Raw genomic sequence first — 21158 nt, forward strand, 5'->3', positions numbered from 1 at the left:
TTTTGTTATTGTTTCTTAAGCTCTGAGTGGGATGCTTTCTAGAGGGCAAGAGGTGGGCCTCTTTTCTGGGTTCTCTATGGAAATTTTCCAATATCCGATCAACCACCTCCAATTTGCTGATGATACTCTGTTGTTCTGTGAGTAGATGACAACATGGTTACATTTCTTGGGATGACCATATGCTGGTTTGAGGTTGTTTCAGGTCTGAGAGTTAAATCTTTCCAAAAGTGAAATCTTTGGGATCATCTTGTCTAATGAAGTAATTGTTTCCCTAGCTACTTCTATCAGATGCAAGGTGAGCTCTCTCCCCACTCTTTATCTTGGCTTAACTTTATGTATGGGTAAACCTCCTTTGACTTTGTGGGACAAATTGTTAGAAAGAACGGAGAGAAAGCTTTCAATCTGGAAGCTGAACCTGCTATCCTTGGAAGGCAGGCTGAATTTGATTAAAGCCTCCTTGTCCAACTTACCTACTTACCTCCTCTCCTTGTTTCATTGCCCAAAATCGGTTATTCGTAAAATTGATAAAATTCGAAGGCAGTTCCTGTGGAATTCAGGAGATGTTGGTGGTAAGTTCCCCCTCCTTAGATGGAGTGAGGTCTGCAACTAGGGGTGTACACCGAGTCGAACCGACTCGGCTCGGCCACTAGCTGACCCCAGCTCAAACTCGGCTTGGCTCGGTCCTCGAGCCTGACTGGCCAGCTCGGCTCGGTTCGGTCAGCAACTTGGGCCAGTTCAAGCTGAGTTCGAACCAAAATCGAACCTCTGCGGCATTTTCACAAACACATGCTGTGCACTTTCAATTTCTTACTGCATGTAAAACAGCAGCAACTGTTTACAAGTATTTATCAAACACCTTGTAGGCAACATCAAAATCAAGAAAAAATGGTATTTGTTTCATATACGTACCTTCCTTGCCACTAGCCAACACTTCGTTGAGTCATTTCATCAAACATTTGGTTAGCAACATCAATATCAAAGTAACCGAGTCACCGAACTAGTTCGATTCAAGTCCGGGTTTGATCCGAGTCAAGTTGAGCTCGGGCAAGCTCGAACTCAATTCGAAATTTTTTTGAGCTAAAAAAATTAGCTCGACTCTAATGCAGGGGCATTTTCACACCGGGCTCGAGTGGGGTCGCTTGTTTGATGCAGGGGCACACTCAGGGTGGGTGCGGCTTACGGAGGAGGTCTCGTGTTCGAGACTCCTCACCGGGGGTGATTAATGCGCATTTCACACCAGGCTTGAGTGGGGTAGCCCGTGGGATGCGGGGACACACTCAGGGTGGGCGGCCCATGTGATTTGGGGCCCACGAAGGGGGTTCGGCCAAGGTCCTAACCCATGCGATGTGGGGCCTGGGCTATGAGATAAAGGGATTAATTCGCCATACTCTAACAGTTCGAGCTTTTAGAGCAAGTGGTTAATTGTCCTACATCAAATTGGTATCAGAGCAGGAGGTCTCGTGTTCGAGACTCCTCACTGGGGGTGATTAATGCAGGGGCATTTTCACACCGGGCTCGAGTGGGGTCGCTTGTTTGATGCAGGGGCACACTCGGGGTGGGTGCGGCTCACGGAGGAGGTCTCGTGTTCGAGACTCCTCACCGGGGGTGATTAATGTGCATTTCACACCAGGCTTAAGTGAGGTAGCCCGTAGGATGTGGGGACACACTCAGGGTGGGCGGCCCAAGTGATTTGGGGCCCACGAGGAAGGTTCGGCCGAGGTCCTAACCCATGCGATGTGGGGCCTGGGCTATGAGATAAAGGGATTAATTCGTCATACTATAACAGTTCGAGCTTTTAGAGCAAGTGGTTAATTGTCCTACATCAGACTCGGCTCGAACTCAGCTTCGAATCAAGCTTTTTCGAGTCAAGTCGAGCTAACCAAGCTAACTCGGTTCGTGTACACCCCTATCTGCAACCTTTATTCTGAAGAGGGCGTGAATATTAAGAACCTTGAGACCATGAATGTTGCTCTCCTTGGAAAATGGGTCTGGATGTTTAGCTTGGAGAAAGAAAGCTTATGGAGGCGGATTATTGCAGCCAAATCCGGCTTATCTCCTCTAGGATGGTGGACTAAGCAGTCCTCGTTGTACCGTGCTTCTTTCCTTTGGAAAGGCATAGCGAGGGTGGCCCCCTAAGTGTTTGAAAGGTGTTTTCTAATGTAAATCTGAAAGGGTTCTCCAGGAAATATTTGACTATTAGGTTCTGGTTGGACTGTTGAGACGGGAATTCCATGTTAGGTGATTCCTTTCCTGCGCTCTTTGCAGTGATAATAACCCGAATATCTTGGTTAAGGAGTGCTTTGTCGAATTCGAAGGGGTCAGGACAGGGATTCCCTCTACCAGAAGAACCATGTTTGAAGCTCAATTGCAAGAACTAACCCAACTTATTTCTCGTTTGCAGTTGGTCGCCCCCTCTCCAACAACAGAAGACGCCATCAGATGGTCTCTCGCTGGATTAGGGTTGTTCTCCGTTAAGTTTTTCTATACATTTCTCTCTTCCCTAGATACTTCACCCTCCTCTTCTCATATGGGTTTGTTGTGGTCCTATGGCGTGCCACCTAAGGTGGTAGCCTTCAGGTGGCTGGCAGGAAGGAATAGCATTCTGACGATCGATAACTTAAGGAGAGTATTTGTTATCACGAATGTGTGCATCCTTTGTTTGTGTGCAGAAGAAACGGCCAACCATTTATTCATCCATTGCCCGTTCTCCTGTGACATTTGGTGGAATATTCTTCACTTAGCTCGTGTCTCTTGGTATGCCCAACTCCTTGGAAGCTCTCTTCTTCAACTAGCATGGAGAATCTGGTGGAGGGTTTGGGAGAAGGAAGTGGAGGATCACTCTTCTAGCTGCTCTTTAGGCCATTTGGGCTGAAAGAAACAATCGATGCTTCCGCAATATTGGTGTTCCTGCAGCTGGGGTTTTCTTGAGAGTCCTAGTCCTTTTCCGGGATTGGGCTCCTAGGTTCTTCCTCGTCTAGGGATAGTCGCTAGTCGTGGGACTGGTTGTTGTGTTTGTTTAGTTGCTTCTTTCGTTGCTTTAGGTCTCTTTGTTCTTGTCATTGTCTTGTTTGCTTCTATTTTGTTTATTTTTCTTTAATAAAATCTCATCTTTCAAAAAAAAAAATAGTTAAAGGCGCTAAGCGCACCAATGTGGGCGAACACCTAGAGATTCTAAGCACATTTTCTTTTATATATATATACATACATACATACATACATACATACATACGTACATACATACATATATATACATACATACATACATACATACATATATATATATATGGATTTAATAGTGTTAGTTCTAAATTAATTTTAACCCAATGAAATAAAAAATGATTGTAGTGCTATTGTGTATTTTAACAAAATGATAGATAGACACCACTTCCAAGAATTTACATCTACTCAAACATTCCAATGAACTTGCGGAAACGACGAATTTCAAATTCCCCCCCTTTCCCAAACCTAGAAACCCCAATTTCATTAAACTTCCAATTACTATTAGCTCAAAACCCCATATCCCTAAATTTCCTAAATTCTCCCGATTCTAAACAAGAAGTTTCCAACTTCCCCAAATCCTAACCCTAAATTGCCCAAATTCCCCAACTCTTCCAAATCCCCAACCCAAAATCACAATTTTCTTAAAATCCCAACAGTTTACCAACCCTAACAATCCAAATTTTCAATATCGTTGAACCCTCTCCCTAATTCATCTTTGATCTCTTGTGTGGTACAAATGGGAACTCAAATTGCTTTTAAGAAGTTAAATGTAGTACTTAGAACACTAATAGAAGAAAGAAATCAAGAAATCTCAATGATTTATGGAAATGTAAGAAATTTAGGAAAAGAGGCATTTTTCATCAATCAAACCCGTGACCTATCTTGCTGCTAAATATGGCTATGAGAAAAGTGGATGGTTCACAGGACCCTCCTCTTAATAAAGGGCTTCCTCAATCTACAAAGCTATCTCCTCCCTTTACTCCCATGTCTCAAATGGGTTTTCCTTTGTTCTTGGTAAAGGGAACCAAATTCATTTCTAAATTGATCAATGGATTTCTTCCTCCCCCTCTTCAGTTGCTTTTCCATAATCATGTTGATATTGCTTTTGATCTTTCCTACTCAGTTGCTACCTATTTCTCTAACACTGGATTGGAGCTTTGGTGCACCCCTTGTAGGAGATTTATGACTGAACCTTAGCTGCAAGATTTCATTCATCTCCTGAAGCTTCTTGAAGGACTCATGCCAAATCCGAATGAGGAAGACTCCTTGCTTTGGTCGTTGGCTCCCTCGGGAAGTTTCTCCTCCAAATCGCTGTTCAAGCATCTACATGGCCCAACTCCCTCTTTGACCTAATCCTTCCCTTCCTTCATCCAGTCTTACGATGTGCCGCCAAAGATCGCAGTTCTCTCCTAGCTCCTTGCAAAAGGGAGAATCCTCATTGTAGATAATCTTTAGAAAAGGGGAATGGTTCTCCCTAACGCGTGCCTCCTCTGCCTCGAAGCAGAGACAATTAGCCATCTATTTATCCAATGCCCCTTTTGCCAAGGAAATTTAGTGCTCTATTTTAGGCAGATTCAGAAGAACTAGATCTCAGTGGATAATGCATCCTGATGTCTTAGGTGCTCTTTGCCTGGCATGGTGTTGGTTCCGGGGATCCTACTCGAACCCTTTGGCATCTTGTCATGCTTGCAGTCCTCTGGGTTGTTTGGAAAGGAAAGAATAAGCATTGTTTTAAAGATCAGTCTTCTCCAGTGCCAAGGGTGTTTGTTGAAATCCTTTGTGAGGCCTCAGATTGGACTCGTAGCTTTTTCCATCTGAATAGCAGTGTCATATCCTCTTTTCGGGGTTAGCTTTGCTTGGGTTTCTCGAGTTGTATAGATGGGCTTTCTTATTCTTGTATAGTTGTTTTTTAATATCTTTCTTGTATGGCCGTGTCTTGTTTCCCTTTTTTGTTTTGCTTCTTGTTTCCCTGTTTTTCCTTTTTAGGTTGCCCTGGCTCCTTTTAATAATATTATCAATCTTCCAAAAAAAAAAAACTTGCAACCTACAAGAAATGGAGAAAATGTGCTCTAAGGGAGTTTATAACACGTATTTCACCCTCAATGGGTGTCAAAGTACTCAAAATACCATTCTTTGAGGTACCCATAAGGGTATCTCATAACATTATCAAGGTGGCACCTAGACACATACCTAATGACAACACTTCACCTGGGGCCCAAGTGAGGCTCAAGTGGCCCAAAACACATACACATGCACCCGGAATGCCTTTGACTACACTAATTCAATCAATGCATCACACCTAAATAGGACTTGTCTGCAGGTAAAATATCACCAACCCATGATCAAGACCACTCATAGTATCTCCCGATCATCTTAGTTTAATTGTAGGTACTCCTGTGGAAACAGATCAGGCTCCTCTAAGATGATTCCTTCAAGTTCTCATATTCAATAAGTGCATTAGAGAGTGGTTATGTCCAATCCAGTGGTTTAATGGTACACTGAGGATACAAGCGAAGGTCAAATCTCCAACAAAGTACCCAAATAACCTTCGCAACGTAAAAACAACTCTCACAGCACCCAAAGAGATCCCTGCATCGAGTGCATTCAAGGTGTACCAACAAAGAAAGCGCCAACCACAAGTGCCGTCCTTGTAGATAGGTGAATATTGAGGAGCTGAAGACTTTTCACATGTGATTGGACATATAGAAGACCCCACTTAGGGAAGACACATGTGAAGGAAGATTGGAAAAATAAGACCGAGCGCCCAAACTTTCCCATACTTATGTTATTTGCGCGTTTTTTGACTTAGGGGTCTTTTAGTAATCTTATATCTTTATTTGCTTATCCTAAGGGTATTTTAGTAATTTTGTCTTTATTTGCTTATTTAAGTGGGGTAAAGCCCTAAACACGAATTTCAACTATTGATTAATGAAAAGCAAACCCTTTGGTTGCCTCCTTCCTCTCTTCTCTCTCATGGTGCTTCTCTCCCCTTGATCTTCTTCTTCTAATTTCTTCTTGTGCCCCTCCAACTTCTTCAAGGTAATAATTTTCTTCCTTCTATTTTCTAGTTTTGGCTAATCCTTCTTTGATCAAAATCTTGAGAACCGATCTAAACCCTAAATCCCCAAATTCTCAAATCCCTAATCCGAGAAACTTCTTGGTTCTTCGGACTAGTGATCTTCATTGATCGATTGGGTGTGACCATGCAAGATCGGGAGGTCTCATCCCTTGCCGGATCCAACCCAAGTAGTAATTGAATTCCATAACCCGTGGTTGTAGTGATGGCCCGCTCCATTGCATGTTTCCTTTATGATTTTCTCAATTATGATGATTACTATTAGAATTTTAGATCATTTATTCCTTTTATTTCCACTGGCCTAGGGAGGACAAGGGCAAAGGGGTTCTTGGTGCCTGTCCTAGTAACATGAGCCAAGTGAGGTGCTATGAGTGTGGCAACCTTGGCCACATGTCTAATCGTGTCCTACGAAGAGCCGTGGGAGAGCCTTAGTTATAGGCGAGTCCCACGAGGGTGGAGATGACCAGGGTGATTATGAAGTTGAAGAGTATCACCCTGAAGGAGGACTTACTGATGAAGAAGTGGATGGAGAAGCAACGCTTGCAGTAGTCAGGCGTGTGTTAGCTCAGTCTAGAAGTAGTGCTGACTGGCGTCGAAGCACTATCTTCTACACTATTGCTAAGTGTGGTGAAAAGAATTGTAAGGTGATAGTGGACAGTGGAAGTTGTCAGAATGTGATTTCCACTAGCACCTTAGATTGCTTAAAACTAAAATCCACACCTCATCCAAACCCATATAAAGTTTCTTGGGTTGACAAGACATCCCTACCTGTCACCCAGCAATGTCTAGTCCCCATTGAGTTTGGGTCATACAAAGAGTCCCTGTGGTGTGATGTTTTACCTATGGATGTGGGACATGTTATCCTAGGTAGACCGTGGCTATTCGATAATGATGTCACGATCTTTGGCGTTCGAATGCGTGTACTTTTATGTATAATGGTAAAAAGATCAAACTTAATCCCATGCCACCTGAGAATACACTAGGGAAGAAGAAGGATGAGAAGGCAAGTGAGCCTAGAGAAATGGGGAAATCCAAACCTAAGTCTTTACATATAATCATCGCAAGAGAGTTTGAAAAATAGGCTAAGGAGGATTCTATGGTGTATACCCTTGTGGCTAGAGAAATTACACCTGAGGTCCATCAGAGTTGCCCTGTGAGGTGACCTCGGTCTGAAGGAATACAGTGATGTATTTCCCGAAGACTTACCGAATGAGTTGCCACCTATGAGGGACATACAAATGCCATTGATCTTGTCCGTGGTCTACTCTACCGAACCTTCCTCACTACAGGATGAACCCTACAGCCATGCCGAGTTGAAGAAGCAAGTTGATGAGCTTCGCAAAAGGGTTTCATCCAAGAGAGTATGAGCCCATGTGCCGTGCTGCATTGTTGACGCCAAAGAAAGACGGCACGTGGCGCATGTGTGTGGACGCGTGCCATAAACAAAATTACTCAAGTATAGGTTCCCTATACCTAGACTTGATGATATGCTTGACATGATGGCCAGGTCCACTATATTCTCTAAGATAGACCTCAAGAGTGGATATCACCAAATTCGTATACGCCAAGGATATGAGTGGAAGACGGCGTTTAAGACGAAAGATGGGCTGTATGAGTGGTTGGTCATGCCCTTCGGCTTGACTAACGCACCCAGTACTTTCATGCGGGTGATGACACAAACTTTGAGGCCGTTCATGGAAAAATTCCTAGTGGTGTACTTTGACGATATTCTCATTTATAGTACCACTAAGGAATCACACTTTGAACATTTAAAGAAGGTCTGTAGTGTCCTTAGGAAGGAAAAGTTGTACGCTAATCTTAAGAAATGTGCATTCATGTCTAACCAAGTTGTGTTCTTAGGATTTATAGTGTCATCTGAAGGGATGCGCGCAGACCCTGAAAAAGTTAGGGCCATAGTTGAGTGGCCAGAACCAAGGAACATTTATGAGGTGCGAAGTTTTCACGGCCCAGCAACTTTTATCGTCGGTTCATTAGGGGTTTTAGCACGATCATAGCTCCCATTACCGAATGCATGAAAAAGGGAGAGTTCGTGTGGTCTAAAGCCGCCGTCAAGGCTTTTAAAGAAATTAAGGGCAAGATGGTGGAAGCTCCTGTCATGTATCTACCTGACTTTTCTACAGTCTTTGTAGTAGCGTGCGATGCGTCTGGTGTCGGTATAGGTGGAGTGTTGAGTCAAGAAGGACACCCAGTGGCCTATTTCAGTGAGAAACTGAATGAGGCAAAACAAAAATACTCCACTTACGACAAAGAATTTTATGCGGTAGTGCAATCCCTGAGACATTGGCGACACTACCTCCTACCGCAAGAATTCGTTTTGTTTTCTGACCATGAGGCTTTGAGATATTTGCATTCTCAGAAGAAACTCAACCCAAGGCATGCCAAGTGGGTAGCGTTTCTTCAGGAATATTCGTTTGTTTTGAAACACAAGGCCGGGGTTGAAAACAAACCAGCGGATGCCCTTAGTAGGAGAGTGGCGTTGCTCAACTCCTTGAGTGTAGAGGTAGTCGGATTTGAGCAACTGAAAGATGAATACCCCATATGTCCTGATTTTGGGGGTACTTACGTGTCGCTCTCTAGTGACCAGCATATTATGGGTGAATATGTTCTTAAAGATGGCTTTCTTTTCAAGGGAGACAGACTTTGTATTCCCCGTATGTCCCTTCATGAATTCCTCATCTGGGAGCTTCATTCAGGAGGGATAGCTGGCCATTTTGGTCGTGATAAGACCATTGCCCTCGTGGAAGATCGTTTCTATTGGCCAAGCCTCAAGCGAGACGTAGCCAAAGTTTTAGGGCAGTGTCAAACATGTCAGTTGGCAAAGCAAAGAAAGCAAAATACCGGGCTGTACACGCCATTGCCAGTGCCACATGCTCCGTGGCAGGACATTAGTATGGACTTCGTGCTTGGGCTTCCCAAGACTATAAAAAAGCACGATTCCGTTTTTGTCGTTGTGGACCGTTTTTCTAAAATGGCGCATTTCCTCCCATGTTCGAAGACGTCAGATGCGTCTCATGTTGCTCGTCTCTTTTTTGATGGTGTGGTGCGTCTCCATGGGTTACCTAAAACCATAGTGTCTGATCGTGATGTTCGATTTACTAGCTATTTTTGGAAGACACTGTGGCACATTATGGGAACTCGTTTGCAATTTTCTACTGCTTACCACCCACAAACAGATGGTCAAACTGAAGTGGTAAACCGTAGCCTTGGAAATCTTCTACGTTGTCTAGTGGATGAACATGTTAAGACTTGGGACCTAATTTTACCAACTGCTGAACTTGCTTATAATGGGTCAGTTAATAGATCTACAGGGTTGAGTCCTTTTGAAATTGTAAGTAGTTATAAACCTAGAATGCCCATAGATCTCTTACCTATGTCTGTTACCCAAAGGTCTTCTGAGTCAACCGATGCATTCGCACGCCATATTCATGATTTGCATACACATATTAGACAGCGGTTAAATAAGAGCAATGATGATTATAAAGTTTCAGCTGATTCTCATCGTAGAGTGCAAGAATTTCAAGAAGGAGACTATGTAATGGTGCGAATAAGGCCAGAGTGATTCTCTCAAGGATCTGCAAAGAAATTACAAGCGTGTAGTGCTGGACCATTTAAGATATTACAAAAGGTTGGGTCCAACGTGTATCGGGTTGACCTTCCACCTGAAATGAGTATTAATCCAACTTTTAATGTGGAAGATCTAGTCCGTGCCCATACTCCCATTGTTGATACATCGTCCCTTTCATGGCCTTTTTCTGAGTTTGCTACCCAACCCCTTCCACCACCTCCTCCACCCATTACCCATAAAGAAGCAATTGAGGAAATCTTGGATGACGAGATAGTATCCACGAGAGATGGGGGTTTCCAAAGGTATCTTGTCAGGTGGAAAAATAAACCATCGTCTGAATTTACGTGGCTGTCGGGCGACGCATTGCAAGGTATTGATCCAGATCTACTCGAGCGCTACAAAAGTTTCAACTCGTCGGAGTCGAGTTTTTCTCACCCGAGGGGAATTGATGCGGACACAGGTGCATTCAAGGTGTACCAACGAAGAAAGCGCCAACCACAAGTGCCGTCCTTGTGGATAGGCGAATATTGAGGAGCTGAAGACCTTTCACATGTGATTGGACATATAGAAGACCCCACTTAGGGAAGACACATGTGAAGGAAGATTGGAGAAATAAGACCGAGCGCCCAAACTTTCCCATACTTATGTTATTTGCGTATTTTTTTGACTTAGTTAGGGGTCTTTTAGTAATCTTATATCTTTATTTGCTTATCCTAGGGGTATTTTAGTAATTTTATGTCTTTATTTGCTTATTTAAGTGGGGTAAAGCCCTAAACACGAATTTTAACTATTGATTAATGAAAAGCAAACCCTTTGGTTGCCTCCTTCCTCTCTTCTCTCTCATGGTGCTTCTCTCCCCTTGATCTTCTTCTTCTAATTTCTTCTTGTGCCCCTCCAACTTCTTCAAGGTAATAATTTTCTTCCTTCTATTTTCCAGTTTTGGCTAATCCTTCTTCGATCAAAATCTTGAGAACCGATCTAAACCCTAAATCCCCAAATTCTCAAATCCCTAATCCGAGAAACTTCTTGGTTCTTCGGACTAGTGATCTTCATTGATCGATTGGGTGTGACCATGCAAGATCGGGAGGTCTCATCCCTCGCCGGATCCAACCCAAGTAGTAATTGAATTCCATAACCCGTGGTTGTAGTGATGGCCCGCTCCATTGCATGTTTCCTTTATGATTTTCTCAATTATGATGATTACTGTTAGAATTTTAGATCATTTATTCCTTTTATTTCCGCTGTTTAATTGTGTCCATGAGCATGCATCATAATTAGGGCTGTCCTGCGTCAAAGAGATCCCTGCATCGAGTGCATTAGCGGAAGGACGAAATTAAGCACAGACCGAGCAATTATTCACATGTTGCGACATGTTAGGACCTGCAACACAGAGCATGTCATGCAGGGTGTGTCGCAGATGACAGCCATCTGATGACAAAAGATATGCGACAGACAATTATAAGTGTCTCCTACAAAGTGGGAACATGCAAATCTGATCTTTATCCCTTCCAATGGTCTCCCAGGCCTCTAAATAGGGGGAAATGATCGGTAAGGCATCACCAACAACCAGAAGTTGCTACTCTACTGCAGCACGCTTTCAACTGTCCATGACATCCCCATCATCTGTGACACGAGCCTGAAACAGCCAGCAAGAGTGCACAGAAGCCTACCTTTGTGTTTCTCTTGTGTTGTAATTGCATGTCTAGGTCAGGAGGATCCAAGATATAATCCTAGTATCCTACCATCAACCAACCAGTCTGTTGGAGTGAGTTTTGTTCATAAGAACACACAAAATATAAGGGTTTTAGTCCATTGTAATCCCCTCTGTTTCAAGCAATAAAAGTTCAAAGCCCTTCAGATTTACTTCATGAAACGTGTTATACAAGCTTTCCAAGAATTCCAAACATATTTGGGTATTTGGCCCTACCAAAAAAAAAGGAAGTTATTAAACATTGATTAATAGGAGAGCCTTATCATGAACAGCCAGAATTTTCCATAACTAGTTCATTTAAATTTAAAAATAAAAAATAAAAATAAAAAAAACAGCTCAAGTCCTTTTCTACAATTAGATGTAGTATATGGTCATGAAATAATTGGGAAACGGACTCTCATAGCAAGGGCATCTAACAGCTCATTTAGAGGGCATGACTTCAAATGCTAGGTCCAGCTTGGATGAAATCCAGAGAATGACAAGGAGTACTGACTGGCTAGGGAACATTATGCAGAGGTGAGGCGTGTGCCTCCTTTAAGATGCAGATGGCTGGATGTGCTAACCACTCCATCTGCATTCCCATTTGGAGCAGTGGACGCACGCTTTCATCCACATTTTGCAGACATCCCAGAGAGGCATAAAGCTTCAATTTTTGGGCTTTTTTTTTTTTTTCTGTTTCCTTCTATCTCTATGTTGACTGACCCTGTTTAGCTCAGGTTCATCTTTTAGGGTGCACGCTTGGTTTCACTTGCTGTTTTGTTTCATGTCCACTAAGTTGTATTTATTCCTTAGTGAATCTATAATTTTCACAAAAGCATATGATGACAATGGTGAAAACAATGAACGCATTATATGTGAGCATGAACATCTGCCTTTATGCATGCACATGCATGTGGGTGGGTGTCTGCTCCAAACACTTTAAGAGGCAGGAGAGTTGCACACAGAGCTCTGAGTCAAACTGCATACTGGTCCTCGAATCTAAGCAATAATATATAGCTAATGACTGATCAGTAATTATCAAGAATCAATAGAAAGGAAGATGAAGGTCCTGAGGCAACTGCTAACCTGGACCTATCTGTGTGCTTTCTTTTTACACCACTAACTTCAAGATTCTTCTGACGTGTAACTCCAACGACGTTCTCAATAGTATCATCACCAGCCATCTTGTCAACTGAAACAATTTCAAGAGAGATGCCAGTGTGATGTGGGAAAAAGATGTCCTCATGTAACTATCCACAAAATGGTCATATACGGAATCAATCAAATCTCATGAACCACTCACGTGAAGTTACCTGACAAAGAAGATTCAACTGAAGGCTTCTGTTCAGGTTCAGCCAGTTGGTTCTCAGTAGCATCACTGGCCCTTTTGTCAACTGAAAAAAAACAAAAAAACAAAACAAAACAAAAAACAATAACAAAAAAATGCAATGAGGCAGCAAACATGTGAAACATACGTAGCTTCATCTCTACTTAATCAAAAGCATTATATATAGTTATACATTACACATATTCTTAGAGAAGGGTAAAATCAACCGGTATATGTAGTTACCTAATAAGGAAGCTCCTACATGTAAGCCCAGGTGAAGATCAATATTGCATTCACTTTCTGATGGCCTACTCGTGGTGCAGAAAGTATCAAGCAATGGTGATGAAACCTTACACCCATTCGGACCACTTGGTTTGCATAATCCTTTATTGACAATGTCAGTCTTCAAGTCACTAAATGACGATGAATCACCTGGTGACAATAATGATGCGTCACATGACAAGGATAGTGACAACAATGTTTCCTGTTCATTGATGTTTGATTGAAGGGTAGTCCTCTGCAGTGATATATTGAAAGACTTTTCAGGATTGTCCTGATTATCTGGAGCAAGGGCACCAACAGTCCTATCTTTACCATAAATTGAACAGCTACCACTGTCATTCAGTTGCATTTCTGTTTTAACAGTATCTGTGTCGGCATCAGAAGAAATTACAGGTTTTTCATCAGAAGATATTACGGGTTTTTCATCGCTGTCAACATCCAGTTTCTTCAACAGAAAATTCTCGCTGGCTCCAGTCCACTTCTTCCCTTCAACCATTGAGACCACCACAGCTGTTTCCCCAGCATCGGCCACAGATACCAATACCTTTCCAGAAAAAGCATCCTCCATCGGACATGCAAAATCAGTGCTTTCATGAACACACTGCTCACTGGCTCTTTGTACCAAAACCCCATCTGATTCCAATGGAACTTCGTCAATTTTACACCTATAACAAGAAACAAGCAAGAGATCAGAAAAATAGGTATTGCTTACATTTTATACTGACAGAAAAAGTAAGAACATTTTATACTGCATTGGATTTCAAGTAACATGGTAAGAAATATGGTTGGAGCAGATCCACATGCCAAAAGATACCCAATCAGCACAGGAGCACTGTCACAAAGTATGTGCACTTACCTTGGGCACCACCATGAATTCTCGGATGTACTTTCTGGATCAAATCCCACACAAAAAGCATGGTACCTGTTTCCATACAAGACAAACCACTGATTAACAGAAAATGGAAGTTGATGGATCAATATCTCAACTTTTGAGAAAGAAAGTACTTGACTGTTAAAATACAACAACAAATCATTCAGGAAGTGTCTAAAATTTACTAAGTAAATTACCAGAAAAAAATTGTTAGAATACAAGAGATGCACCATTTTCAATGTCAAAGCACATGAGTGATGAGGCCCTATGCAAGGGAGGAAAAAAAGAATAGTGATAGGTGGCATGCAGGTTTTTGATGTCCTTAACTGTATCTTGCCCGACAAAAGAATATTGATGACTCAGAAAGAAGAGAAGAAACACCGTGGGGTTCCACAATGAGTTCCCTAGTGATTAAACTTTCAAATCCCAAAAGCAACATGATGCAGGACAATTAACCACTTGCTCTAAAAGTTCGAACTGATAGAGCATGACGAATTAATCCCTTCATCTCATAGCCCAGGCCCCACATCTCATGGGTTAGGACCTCGGCCGAACCCCCCTCGTGGGCCCCAAATCACATAGGCACAGCCTCACATGAGCCACCCACCTCACATAGGTGGGGCCTGCCTCACACGAGCCACTCGCCTCACACGGGCCGCCCACCCCGAGTATGCCCTTACATCCCACAGGCAACCCCACTCGAGCCCGGTGTGAAAATGCCCCTGCATTAGAGCACATGCATGACGTTGGCAGTTATCATTGGTTAGGTTTCTAGGCCGCTTTGTCAAAGAAATGTACTTACCAAAGATCACATGAATCACAAGCAATTGACGTGTCAAGAGTTAAACCTTCCTCAGTTGTCACCAGTCCATTTCTTAACTTGCAACCATCACCATCCAAACAGATGACTGCCTACAGGTTGATATTATATAAAAATCAGTGGTGGACAAAAGTAAACAAGTAGTAACAGATTTAAGTGCATGCAAATAAAGGAGCATTACATTTTCATCGATGTAGTATGATGGAAAGGAGAGTGTGTTGTTCTTCCCTTGAATACACCAGTCATCATCTCTGCATGGATAAAAAATGTTGTAGAAAAAATTATTATTATTATTATTAAAAAAGATTGTAGAACAAATTAATGAAAACCCAAAAGGCAAAAGTACTTTTTACTGATCATCTGACAATTTCATAGCAAGTAGAAATATTTCTTGTGAGTACTAAAAAAAGACAAAAACAAAGATAAACAAGGGAAGAAAAGAAACGGGAAAAAGTAAAATAATAATATCCTAAAAAGCAAAAGGTGAGGCAAAAGACACATTAATATGATAATACATAGTTCTGACTAGAGAAATGGCAAACATTGGCAAATTCAAAAGCGGTTACATAAAAATGAAATTATGGGGGAAGAAGTGCAATGAGAGAGGGAAAGGTTTAAAAAATGCAATGCACCTTCAACTTCTACATAGACATTCACTGTCAATAGGCCATGCATGCTTTTGAAGAAAATAAAAATAATAGGGCAAAATGAGTTGCCCAAAATGAAAAGTTTACTGAAAATGCTATGGTTATCGGGCCTCTATCCTCATCCTTGACATAGGTTGGAAAAGGAGTAAACCTCAGATCCGTCCATCTCCCCACCCCCCAAAGTTAGTGCTGCAAGAAAATGTAACAAGCCCGAGTGTGTTTCGCCCTAGTCAGGCTCAATTCATATAATCAATGACATGCTGATACAAGGTAAGCTATGTATGCAATCCTTATGCATGGCGATGCACAATTGACCCATTTGAGTGACACTCAAGTCCTAGTTATTAAAATTACAGATCATTGAGGTAACTTGTCTAGGCCCAGCTCACCCACCAAAAATGGCAACATTGCATCCATGTCAAAGGATATCGAGGTTAGAAACATGTCCTTCTAGGAATAGAGACAAGGATGCATGAGTTCCCACCAACAGAACCAATCGACCAACATTTTCAAAATTAAAAAAGTTACCTGGACAGCGAGTCTTCTCCAAGCTTGTTGTTTCCAATTGTATCATATACCTTCAAATTCAAATGGAAATCATGAATATAGTTGTAGCAATGAACGTGAACAAACTTGTAATTATTTGCTAAAGAACTTCAAGAATGAAAAATGAAATTAATAGATGGTTTTTTGACAAGATTTTAGCGTGAAATTTTCCACACAATTATGTTATGTGCAAGAGAGCATCAGTGCCACAGTGACAACAAGAATCCACACAGATGTTGAACAAAATTTATTAGATGTTTGCCCATGGTTTTTTTTTTTTTTTTTTTTTAAGATGATGCAACTTTATTAAGGCCAAGATGATGCAACTTTGTTAAGGCCAAAGGCTGAAAGAAAAAGGACAAACATAAGAAATACGCAGGGAAATAGAGTCCTCGAGGACAATAGAACAACGCTTACCGGAATGCATGTGATCAATTGAAATTCACACTTGCAAAGTGGGCAGAGGTTTGTGATGGTGGCCCAATTGTCAATGCATGCGAAACAAAACCTGAGATTCACATACAAAATTGATGTTGCACACAGTATACGGAAAATGTATTAATGATGGTAAAAAATTCAACTTCTCAACACTGAAAGGCTTTAGAGGTGGAAGAAAACAGCAAGAATGAATAACATAAGATGGGCAATGTTCTGCCAGAACGCAGGATTAACCTTGACACAAAAGGATCATACTTTTTTTCACTGAACTGAACATGTCGGGATGCAACTTTGAGTGGTAAAAAGAGAAAGCTATATTCAAAGCATACTCAGGTTGATGCTTGCAACAAAAACTAATAAAGTAAAATAATCACAAATTTGTGGACATCCTAGAAATAAGATGATGCAACAAATGTTAGCATGCAAGTCTAATCAAGGACATTTCAGAATGGCAGGATGTTTTAGAATCAATGATGCACATGCCTGCTGCAAGCCCACAAACAAGAAGGTTCCACATGTTGCATGGCAAATGCATGCAAACACAAGAGTAGGAACACACAAAAAAAGCAGACAACACAATGCATGCAATAGAACAAAGAGATGATTATAGTTTCAACTCTAGCATTTCAACCCATATTCATATTATGTTGCATGCCTGTGTCATATATTTTAACTCTAAATTCCCCACTTGGTTTGAATGAACTTCATGAATCAACTGTTTATTATGTTACTTGTTCCTTTCAATATACATTATGAAATTATTACGCCAATTCTCATTATTTATTCTGCTTTTGTTAATGAGAAAGAGAGAGATGAGGCTATGTAAACGCAACAAGATTCGTTCAATTGAGTCAACTTGGACTCAAGTCCTGGGCCAGTCTAGTACAGCCATGGGCTTTTAAATCTTTGTCATGTAGAGACAGAGTGATGAGTTAGTGTATTGTTGGTTTGTTGTCCATACCTAACATATCAGAAAGCAATTGCTGCAATTCAACAACACATGCACAGGCATTTACTTCAACAAGTACCATCTTAAATAAGGAATAGTTGTCTACATGAATTCATTTGATTTTTTTTTCTTTTCACAATCTAATTCATTTTCCTCATCCAGAGGTAATTGTAAGGAAAAATGGAAATTGCAAGTTTTAATCATCCCAGAGAAAATAATGATTCTTCCAGAGGTAATCGTAAGGAAAAATGAAAATTGCAATTTTTGCTCATCCTAGAGAAAAAAATGAGAAAGTAGATCCATTCTGCAGTTTTATGCTATACTTCCAATCCACCTCTTCTGTAAAAAGAACATGCATGCATGCTAATTCATGCAAGTACACACCCACCTAACCCAACAGTTGATTATGTGTGTCCATTTAGTCATTTCTTAAAGACACCCTCAAACTCCAATTTAGGCTAGTCATATTTCTGAAATTGATGCACACAAAGTAGAAAATCCAAACAAGAAGCAACATAAATGAATATATAACTGATTGAAGTTTCAGGAGAAGCAATGCCATGATTTCTAGATTTATCATTGCATTTACAACTATATATATATATATATATATATATATATATATATATATATATATATATATATATATATATATATATAATTTATTTGTGGGTGCAGGCATATGGAGGATCGATCTTTCATCATCTGCAAAAGCTCGCAACCTAGAGAACATGCTTCATAATGTTTCTCAGAACATACCAGTGGTCGCAGCAGTCCAGAACCCCTCTGTCAACAATAAAATCCATGCATATTCCACATTTTTCATTCTCAAAAGCCGTATCGTCCTGCACACAGACACAACCTGAATTGGTTGAGATGATACCACGCTCCAAAAATCAAGAACTTTCATTGCATTATCTGTTTTTCTTTTTTTTAAGAAAAAAGGAGTGAATGGTAGAGAGAGAAGCCATGATTAGATAAGTTAGGCACATTTGGATCCTGTGAGGCCAACTTCCAAGTTGGTGAAAGATGCAGTTGAATCCTTTGCCGTCTTCTTGAAAAAATATTTGAATCAACAACATAGATACATGTTTGGAGTTCTTAAGAAGAATGTCTTTCCAAATGTAGAAGGTATTTCATACATGCAATTCTAGCTTCCCTAGCATGCGGGATGAAATGCTACTCAATGAGAATTGTGACAGATATATAACATTTAGTCTTCCATCCTTCTAGGGCCGTGCACATCCAATTCCTGGGACAAGAGTACTCAAGGGATGAGAGTTTTACATTGTTAACTCGGTATCTTTGACAGGAATTTCAACAGAACAGGGTTTTGGTATTTCTTTCTGATTATTTCAAATAAGATTTTAAAAGAAAATCCTAGTTATCAATTGGGGGATTTTAATGTAAGGCTTGAAGGATTTATTTTTTCTTTTCGTGTACGACCCACTAATTAGAGTGCCATTTTCACCTTAACGTCCCATTGCTTTTTCTTCTTTTTTTTTCCTAACTGCCCACTTGTAACCCTCTAGAGTCCTCCATTCAGTGGGTAGGATCACCCAAACAGTGTGATTTTCAGGGCATGTCCCATCCATGACAGGGCCTAATGGATGAAGGGTCTGGATCTCATATCCAGATATTAAGTATGAATCTAATCACCCTCTGCACAACTTGGTGACTAAACGAATCAAATCATGGAAGCAGAAAAGACAGCAGCTAAGCTATGGAATGCAAGCATGGAAGGAACATTATTGCTACTTGCGGGTTCTAGAGCAATGCTACCATTAGAATCTAAATGAAAGAATTGCAAAAGCAATTGTCATTTGAAACTTACAATATAGTCCGCAACATCAAAGACGACATCTTCTGATATTTGATCTTCGTGTGATTCTAGCTCCATTGTATAATCTATAAAATAGCGCAAATTCCACTCACTCTGTAACAAATAAAAAAATCAGCGATGAGAAATTATTGATTTAGAGCTTCAGTGGCAGTATAAGTAAACATTTAACTGGATATGTGGGACCCATCGTTGCTGGACTCGAACCGCTCATCTGGTGGCCCTCAACATCGACGTGCTTGGATAATCTTTTGCCACACAGAGCTCAGTTCCTTTTCACTTCCAGTTGAATTTAGACCGTTGCTAAACCATTGTCCATCAAACAGACGGCTAAGATCGTATGGTTGAGGAAATCCCATAGCAAAAGACCATCCATGATACGGCCCACCAGATAAACGGTCTAGATCGCCCGAAGAGTGGGCTTCGCCCGCACATCTTTGATGAATCCCGTTTAGGAATTTATCCCTGAACCTCATTGCCGTGACGTGATTTAGAAGGTGTTATCTCTCCTCATCATAGATACCTAGGGTTTTCGTTTCCATGGATGGAGACGATTTTCCGACCAATGAGACGGAATCTAACAGATGGTCTGATAGTGTGATGCGTCTGATAATATGAGAATTTTCTGAAACGGGAAGGTTTCTGGAATTTCTGAAATGTGAAATATACAAAGAAGACGAACCTGAAACTGCCGCAGAAAGCCTCGTTCTCTCTCTCTCTCCATTGATGAGAGAGAATAAAGGAACCATTTGATACTCTGGCAGCGTATGGGCTTCATACGCAGGCACTCAGAAACCATCTACTCGACATACGTCAACTCAAATTGAACTGAACCCAAAATCATGTTGGTTGAACAATCCTAACCTCTGATTTGTGGACACCTCCTTGTTGAAATAGAACCATTGGATTTTTTTTCATTTTTAACAGTCCAATAAAAATGTCCAGCGATCCGGTAATCAGGTGAGCAAATTATCTTGATTTTTGGTGCATGATACATCTAATCTGGAAATCATAATTTGGACAGTTTAACTAAAATTGTGTGTATGCCACATATGCAGTTTATAGGTGATTTTCCAATGCAAATATGTAAGTGGAATGGCAGTGCGCGGGCCCTAAAAAGTCCCCTGCAGTTCCCTCTTCAAGGTGCAGCTGGCAAACGTGTGGTGATCAGGACTGTTGATTCGGTGGGCCACCGTGTGGATGGTCCATAATTAAAAATTAGTAGTGATTGGACATTATGACCACAGAGTTGTTCGTATTAGGACTCGGCTTCCGGCAGTAGTTACTAGAATTTGGAAAAGCTCTGTAGACCCTATCATGAAATATGTGTTATCCATGCTGTTCATCCTTTTTTTTTTAAACTAATTTTAGCGGGTAATAAATTCTTATTCTTGGAAACCCTTAGGGACCCAAAGAAGTTTTGGATCAAGCTGTATTTGTGTTTTCTGTTCATTCAAGCGTATGTGATCTGATCAATAAATTGGATGTTAAATGAACATTACAATGGCACTATGAAGTTTTTAATGGTGGACATTAAATCAACATTGTTTGGCTGTAGTGTGATTTACTTGAGAGTAAATCACACCTTAAAATAAGTTGGCAAAATAGATGAATGATATAGATAAAACACATACATCATGGTGGGCCCAAAAAGCTTATACACGGGCTAGTTAGTTGTTGCTAGGGTAATTAGACTAACAACCTATTGACTTCAGGGCATGGACAAAAAATGAGGCACATCTAAAGCTTAAGCAGACTCCACTCACATGTAGTAGTGGTGTATAATGACACGCACTATTGAAACTTTCCCTGGATAACTATGACTTTTATTTACCATCAAACCTGTTTATAAAGTCACCTGAACTTAGAATGGATGGAAAATGCAATAATCAGGTTGATTCAAAACTTTTGATGACCTTTTCAACTGCAGGCTTTCAATTACTGTTATTTTATTTGGTTTGGTCCAGTTGATCTTTGGCTCTGCCTTAGGTTTAAGGTCATGCCCTAAAATGATTTAGATAATTGATGGACAGTGGATAAAACACATGAACCTTGATGGGCCCATGGAGCTTTTCCAATACCGACG

At 40.9% G+C, this 21158-nt stretch overlaps 1 protein-coding gene across 4 annotated transcripts in view; it reads right to left on the reverse strand.

Annotated features, from left to right (window-relative positions):
- Window positions 1-19893, reverse strand: part of LOC131241204 (uncharacterized protein At4g10930) — a 28656-nt gene extending 8763 nt beyond the window's left edge. For 2 of the 4 annotated variants that reach the window (XM_058239932.1, XM_058239930.1), the window contains exons 1-11: window positions 19755-19893; window positions 19067-19168; window positions 17992-18077; window positions 16263-16353; window positions 15828-15877; window positions 14834-14903; window positions 14635-14744; window positions 13818-13883; window positions 12923-13626; window positions 12666-12746; window positions 12439-12544 (exon numbers count right to left, since the gene is read on the reverse strand). In XM_058239932.1, the coding sequence (XP_058095915.1) occupies window positions 12439-12544; window positions 12666-12746; window positions 12923-13626; window positions 13818-13883; window positions 14635-14744; window positions 14834-14903; window positions 15828-15877; window positions 16263-16353; window positions 17992-18077; window positions 19067-19168; window positions 19755-19871 (1583 nt within the window). In that variant the 5' untranslated portion in view covers window positions 19872-19893. The other 2 variants (XM_058239934.1, XM_058239933.1) reach the window with 2 other exon arrangements.
- Window positions 19894-21158: the final 1265 nt, after the last annotated feature.

Source organism: Magnolia sinica, chromosome 3 (genome assembly GCF_029962835.1).
Source record: "Magnolia sinica isolate HGM2019 chromosome 3, MsV1, whole genome shotgun sequence".
Lineage (NCBI taxonomy): Eukaryota > Viridiplantae > Streptophyta > Magnoliopsida > Magnoliales > Magnoliaceae > Magnolia > Magnolia sinica.